Source organism: Salmo salar, chromosome 28 (assembly GCF_965601325.2).
Source record: "Salmo salar chromosome 28, fSalSal1, whole genome shotgun sequence".
Classification (NCBI taxonomy): Eukaryota; Metazoa; Chordata; class Actinopteri; order Salmoniformes; family Salmonidae; genus Salmo; species Salmo salar.
The window spans coordinates 7,363,390-7,371,183 of NC_138318.1; the positions used below are offsets into that span (position 1 = coordinate 7,363,390).

The 7,794-nt window shown below is 40.6% G+C and overlaps 1 protein-coding gene across 1 annotated transcript; it reads left to right on the top strand.

The window, feature by feature from the left end:
* Nucleotides 1–285: 285 nt before the first annotated feature.
* argi1 (Arginase-1) lies at nt 286–7,729 on the top strand. Its single transcript, NM_001141316.2, is given in 8 exon segments — nt 286–510; nt 671–743; nt 4,330–4,504; nt 4,671–4,830; nt 6,650–6,744; nt 6,848–6,952; nt 7,151–7,287; nt 7,469–7,729. Coding segments are annotated over 8 exon segments (1,014 nt in total). The 5' UTR covers nt 286–405; the 3' UTR covers nt 7,633–7,729.
* Nucleotides 7,730–7,794: the final 65 nt, after the last annotated feature.

The window sequence follows — 7,794 nt, forward strand, 5'->3', positions numbered from 1 at the left end:
AATTGTCCCTATTGAAAACACCTCAATAGACATGACTCAAAATGATTATGAATTCCACTGCTGCCCCATGACACAAGATTATTGAACTTTTATTGTTATTGGTATCACTTTATTAAGGCTGTCACTAACGTCAACATCAAACGCTAAATACAATGCAACGATGAGTTATGGAATTTTAGTGAAATAAAGCCGCTTATATGTGATGATGCTGGGTCGGTGCTGAAACTTTTCGCTGTGTGGACCATTAAGAGCGGCAATAGGCTCCCATGTTGGGTTTACTGTACCACGCTCACGCTGGTGTCGTCACACACTGGCGATGTGCCTTTGATTTCGGTGAACAATTTGATAGTGCTCCAGCGCCGCTCCAACCCTGTGCTCCTGTACACTGTGTCCCGACACAGGATAATGGTCATTATGAAAAGCTCGGGAGGATTACAACTCGCCTTCAGAATTTATAAGCGAAGTCATCACTCAGTTGGAATTATTGGAGCGCCTTTTTCAAAAGGACAAGTGAGTAGTCAATATTTTATTGTAGGCTAGCCTACTTATTATAGGCTATTGATAGGTATTCGAATGGGCTCAATGGACTACCGTTATATGCAGTATATATATGTTTTAATGTATTGCTGTAATAGGCCTACACAGTCCCATAAATATATATCTGCTGCAGCCGCGGGATGGTGTGGAGAAAGGACCAGACCTCATTCGCGCAGCCGGATTGGTGAAGAAGCTTAAAGCGCAAGGTGACGTCCTGATATTGATTTTACACTCATTCTGTGATATAGGCTAGCTAGGTAGCTCCAGTGCAGAAATGAAGACATCTGAACTGAATAAAACGGTGCGAATATAGAATGTACAGTACAGGGAATCTGTTTACATTCAAAGTATTTGTTTTCCCGAGAGAAATAAGGAAATTATCCTGTGCATTCCCAAATTGCAATATTTGCATCAGTATGCTATTGGTTTAATCAAATTATTATGTGATCTGAGCTCTTATGAGGAAGTCACCAGACGTCCAACCTTTTCTTTGACTTGCCTGGCAGAGGTGTTGAGATGGAAGCATTAGCATATTGGGGATCCGTTTGAAACCTGGTGTCAAATGGCAACATCATTTACACAAGCGAAGGGCATGATTTATTTTCCATGACCAAGTTCAATTCCAGGGCAGTTCTGAACAAACTATGTGAATAAGTGATATTACATAGGCTAGGCTACAGAAATAATCCTATTGGAAAAAATACACCTGAACTTGAATTTGAGTTTGTGACCAGAGTATAACACAGACAGGAATTTCCTTTGGAAATACGACCAGTAAGACTGAACTGTCTTTTGAAGTGTTTAGTCGTGGGAAGTCTTATTGGGAAATCCGTGACCGTAAGAGTGGCAGGGGGATCTGTGTGATCCAAGTGGATTAACATGTGAGCAGGATCAATCACTCTGTGTGTGGGTGTGTGTGGGTGTGTCCTCCTCTGCCCATGTGTGTGATCACGTGAGATCAAAGACATCCTAAGCACCCTCTCTGTTTTATTCATATCACACAGGAGAAGGCATCTGATAGGCCTAGCTCTTTTGACCTTGCTTCACTCCCCCGTCCATGTTTGTGTGTATGTGTTTGGGTCACGACAATGGCAGCCTCCTGCATTCAGTATGCATGCCAGTGATAACATTCTCACTCATTAAACCGCCAGCAACAGTTGGGGCACTCTGAGGACAAGTGTCCTGTCAATCTTTAGCCTGACTGTGTGCCCTACGGAGAGAATAGCACACAGCAGCCTGGTCTCATAAACTAGACATAACGTAGTAAATGTAAATCCGGGATACTCACATTATTATGATATGTTACGTTTGGTATTGTTACATAAGACAGAAGGTTACTTGAGGCAAAAACGAAAGAGGGTGGTTGGTCGGGGTGGATGAATGGGCCTATAACGCGAATGTCTAGCAACCCAAAGGTTGCACGTTTGAATCTCACCATAGACAATTTTAGCTAATTAGCAACTTTTCAACTATTTAATTTTTTTTGTCTACTTTGCAATGACTTAGCATGTTAGCTAACCCTTCCCCTGACCCTAACCTTAACCCTTTTAGCTAACCCTTCCCCTAACCTTAACTGTTTAACCTAACTCCTCAACTTAACCCTAACCTTAACCCTAATCCCTAGCCCTAACCCCTAGCCAAGCTAAAATTAGCCACCACAAATTTGAATTCGTAACATATTGTAAGTTTTGCAAATTCGTAACATATCTTACGAAATGGATGAAGGACATGAAAAATGAATACATACCATACGAAACAAAATATATAATACCATATGGTGATACTATTATTTACGTACTGAATAATACAAAATACTCTGAGACCAGGTTGCAGACAGAGACGCCTCAATCACTAACATAATAACAGACATAGTAAAATAAGTATTTCATAAGTCATTTATTTAAACTAGGAGAGAGCTCATTTGCATCCGATTGTGAAATGTTTATTTTGCAATCACTAACATAGTAACAGACATAGTAAAATAAGTATTTCATAAGTCATTTATTTAAACTAGGAGAGAGGTAATTTGCATCAGATTGGGAAATGTTTATTAATGGAGGGAATGTAACATTTAGCATTTTGGTAAAATGGAGGGGATTTAGCATATTGGCAAAAAGAATGAGTTTTAACATTACCAAATGGTAGTAAGATCAGAGGCAAGGACTAGTTTAGAACAGGGGCGAAAATCTGATATCAACTTTGGGGGGGACAATTACATGACATTTTCTCAAGAGCAATTCCTGAGGGGGACACCAAAAGTAGTGCTGTAACACATAGCCTACATTGTAATATGGTAAATGTATATTGAGGAACCAAAGAAATAAGGTGTTTGCCGTACTCCTAACTACCGGTACCCAAAACTACACAACTATTCACAACAGCAATACCATTGCCTTTAACAAATCTTAGTTCAGTCACCAGTTTAAGTTGAGAGTGGGGGTATCCATGGCATTTTCCAATTATGTTCCTATTTTACAAGTAAAAAAAATGGAGAACCTTTCATAATGTTGCCAAACAAAGACTCAACAAACTTACCTGAGACTCCCTGTCTCTGCCAGTCTGTCCCTGCATATCTGTCCCCAACTCTGCTGTCTGTGTGCAATCTGTTGCCTGCTCTGCCTAATGACATCATTGTGAAACATTTCCATTAGAATTTCATTTCTTTCTTATGAACATTTTATCAACTAGTCTTTGAGATATTAGGCTACTAGGGTTCTTACTTTGCGTTTTGGTGTACTGAAAAATACTCTGATGTCCGTCTTTTATTTTTCTGCCATTTTTCTACCTGGCTGGCTGGCTACACACACACACAGTGTGTTGGTTATTTACAGTAGGAGATGGGCTTCTATCATCTTATCTTTTATCATTCTATTTGGGCTTCGATCTAAAAGGTAGCTAGCAAATGTGAAACGGATTAAAGTGACAAGAGTTGACAGCTGTATGAGTTCACCATTTACACAACATATGCTGCAACCTTTTGTAATTTTAATAGTTTGTTTCATATTGGCTGGCTTCCAACAATAGCTGAATTTGCAAAGCTTGCGAACACCAATTCAGTTTCAGTGGTGTTTGCTATAATCTTTGCTACCTGGGTTAAATCAGTTTATCGCTAACCTTATCACAGGGACTTTGAAGCACTAACTTACGTCATCTGCATGCTGATCTCGGAATAAATTGACCATAGCAAAGATTCCATCTTTGACAAGGCCACATAAATGGAATAGGTACTAGCTAGCTTAATAGTTAATATTTGCGCGCTAGCTATGCATATTCAGCTAGTGTGTGTGCGCGATTGACTGGATTAACCTCACGTCAGTTACGTTCATTGAGTGCCTTTCAGACAGTGGCTACGACCCCTCTGTTACCTTGCCAGTGGATCAAACCATTGTGAGGAAAAGGGTGGGGGGGTCGCAATCTTTTGAAACTTAAAAACGCGCTGTTAAGTGTCTATAATCAGCACAATTGCTTTCATTGCGTATTATTAATATTATTTAAATTACATAGTTATGTTTCAGTGATATATTGGGGGGGACAAATCATATTTTTCCCAGGATGGGGGGGTCGTGTCCCCCCCGTCCCCCCCGCGATTTCCGCCCCTGGTTTAGAACATGTACAGGGATGGACCATTATAAACATGGTGGTAATCCATTGACTCGTGGCAACTTTTCTTTTCTGTCTAAGTGATCCATTGACAGCTCATGCCTTGATTTTTTAAAACATGAGATTACTGTAGGTGCATTGACTAATGCGTTTTCTTATGTCAATTGTGTTGCCCAATCTCATCCTACACAGGCTGTGCAGTCAAAGACTATGGCAACGTGACGTTTGAGGAGGTGGCCAACGATGAGCCAATAGGCAATGTGAAGAGACCCAGAGCGGTGGGCAGCGCCAACCAACGTCTGTCTGCTGCCGTCCACGCTGTGAAAAATGACGGACACACCTGTGTGATGCTGGGAGGAGACCACAGGTGTGTGTGTGTGTATGTCACATGTCTGTGTGTCTCACATTCACCTGTAGTAGAGCAAGTGCCCAGTGTCAACAACCAGCCAAAATACACATACAATTATTGAGGGTTAGGGGTTTTTCCCTAACAATGTGATGTGGATTTCACTCCAATTTTGGTCTGTGTCCAGTTTGGCAATAGGCTCGATCCAGGGGCATGCGGCAGCTAAGAAGGACCTCAGTGTAGTATGGGTGGACGCCCATGCAGACATCAACACACCCCTGACCTCCCCTACAGGCAATATCCACGGACAGCCCATGTCCTACCTCATCCATGAGCTGCAATCCAAGGTGATTTCTCTATCTCTCCCTCTTTTCCCATAGGCATCACCTAGTTTTTATATTTCAAGTACTGTATCATTAAGTTTGACCAGTAAATGTTATACCTTGGTATTCACAATAGCAGTATTTACACAGTTGTGCAATGCCTGGTTTTTTTTTTTTGGGGGGGGGGGGGGGGATTTATCATGAGATTCTTCCTCTTCCTGTACACGTCATGAATCATGAATTTCTAGAAAGTGATTATGAAATATTTTTTTTTGAAAGAGAATAGTTATATCAATTGTGTTTATGTTTTAGGTGGTGACAGTGTTATATAGTACCAGTCAAATGTTTGGACACATCTACTCATTCAAGGGTTTCTTTATTTTTACAATTTTCTACATTGTAGAATAATAGTGAAGACATCAAAACTATGAAATAACACATATGGAATCATGTAGTAACCAAAGAAGTGTTAAACAAATCTAAATATTGTAAATAATAATGTGTCCTTAACTGACTTGCCTAGTTAAATAAAGGTTAAATAAAATAAAATAAATATTTAATATTTTAAATTCTTCAAAGTAGCCACCCTTTGCTTGATGACAGCTTTGCACACTCTTTGCACAGCTCTCAGGCCCTGGAGGTGTGTTGGGTCATTGTCCTGTTGAAAAACATGCCGTAATTGTAAATAAGAATTTGTTCTTAACTGACTTGCCTAGTTAAATAAAAATAAAAAAATGATAGCCCCACTAAGCGCAAACCAGATGGGATGGCGTATCGCTGCAGAATGCTGTGGTAGCCATGCAGGTTAAGTGTGCCTTGAATTCTAAATAAATTACTGACAGTGTCACCAACAAAGCATCATCACATCTCCTCCTCCAGGCTTCACGGTGAGAACCAGACATGCAGAGATCCTCCGTTCACCTATTCTGTGTCTCACAAAGACACGGCAGTTGGAACCAAAAATCTCAAATTTGGACTCATCAGACCAAAGGACAGATTTCCACCGGTCTAATGTCCATTGCTCATGTTTCTTGACCCAAGCAAGTCTCTTCTTATTATTGGGTCCTTTAGTAGTGGTTTCTTTGCAGCAATTCGACCATGAAGGCCTGATTCACGCAGTCTCCTCTGAACAGTTGATGTTGAGATGTGTCTGTTACTTGAATTCTGTGAAGCATTTATTTGGGCTGCAATTTCTGAGGTGGGAAACTCTAACGAACTTATCCTCTGCAGCAGAGGTAACTCTGGGTCTTCCTTTCCTGTGGCGATCCTCATGAGAGCTAGTTTCGACTGCACTTTAAGAAACTTTCAAAGTTCTTGACATTTTCTGCATGAGCTGACCATGTCTTAAAGAAATGATTGACTGTCGTTTCTCTTTGCTTATTTGAGCTGTTCTTGCCATAATATGGACTTGGTCTTTTACCAAATACGGTTATCTTCTGTATACCACCACTACCTTGTCACAATATAACTGATTGGCTCAAACGCATTAAGAAGGAAAGAAATTCCACACGTTAACTTTTAACAAGGCACACCTGTTAATTGAAATGCATTCCAGGTGACTGCCTCATGAAGCTGGTTGAGGGAACGCCAAGAGTGTACAATGCTGTCATCAAGGCAAAGGATGGCTACTTTGAAGAATCTCAAACATAAAATATATTTTGATTTGTTTAACACTGTTTTGGTTACTACATGATTCCATGTGTTATGTCTTCACTATTATTCTACAATGTAGATATAAAGAAAAACCATGGAACGAGTAGGTGTGTCCAAACTTTTGACTGGTTTTGTACATGGGTATGAGCTACAGTTCTGGATGCAGACTTGTCTCTGTTTCTTTGATTAGATTCCAGTTCTGCCAAATTTCTCTTGGATAAAGCCATGCGTATCAGCCAAAGACATAGTCTACATTGGCTTGAGAGACGTGGATCCAGAGGAGCAGTATGTTTTTGCCCGTCATCCTGTATCATACACTATCTTATCATGACCTTGCACTACATAATTGTTTACAGAAGAATAAAAAAAAAGATATCTCCCATTACAGCCATATCCTGAAGTTACTGGGTATCAAAGTTTACTCCATGACTGAGGTGGATCGCCTTGGAATCGCCAAAGTGATGGAGGAGACATGTGACTACATCTTTTCAAAGTATGTAGCCTCAACAATTTCACTGGGTCGTTTTCATTTCTTGCTATATATATATATATATATATATATATATATATATATATATATATATATATATATATATATATATATATATATATATAAATAACTTGGATACATCAATGGAAATATTGGGCATTGACACGTGTTCGACATGAATTCATTTCTCTGATTCAACAGGGTGAAGAAGCCCATCCACCTGAGCTATGACATCGACGCCCTGGACCCGTCAATCTCCCCGGCCACAGGAACCCCAGTAGTGGGAGGGCTGACCTACAGGGAGGGAATCTACATCACAGAGCACATCTGTCAGACAGGTGAGAGATAACACACACACAGATGCACATCAACAGAGATGATAACGCACACACACACAGCGAGAGATGGGAGTGCATCGGTATTGATGCTGCTCCAATGTACTGTTTAGTCTGTGTCGTGTGTGTGTGTGTGTGTGTAGTCAGTCAGGTGTGTGTTAAGCGATGTGTTTTCTTTGTGCAGGGCTGCTGTCTGCAGTGGACATGGTGGAGGTGAACCCTAAGAGGGGCAGGACAGAGGATGAGATCAGCTCCACGGTCAACGCTGCAGTAGATCTGATACGTGGCTGCTTCGGAAAGCTTCGGGAGGGAAACCACCCTGCAGACTACAAGATGCCCCTGCCTTGAGGTGCCAACCTCCACCAGGATCTTGTTACGATCAAGGGCTCTGGCCATCAACGCAATCTTTTGTATTAAATCATGGAGATTAAAATACTTTTTTTTTTTCAGAATTGTTTTAAAGTTTGATTGGTAATAACTGTGGTAATAGGAATAGTTCTGCAGTTGTTC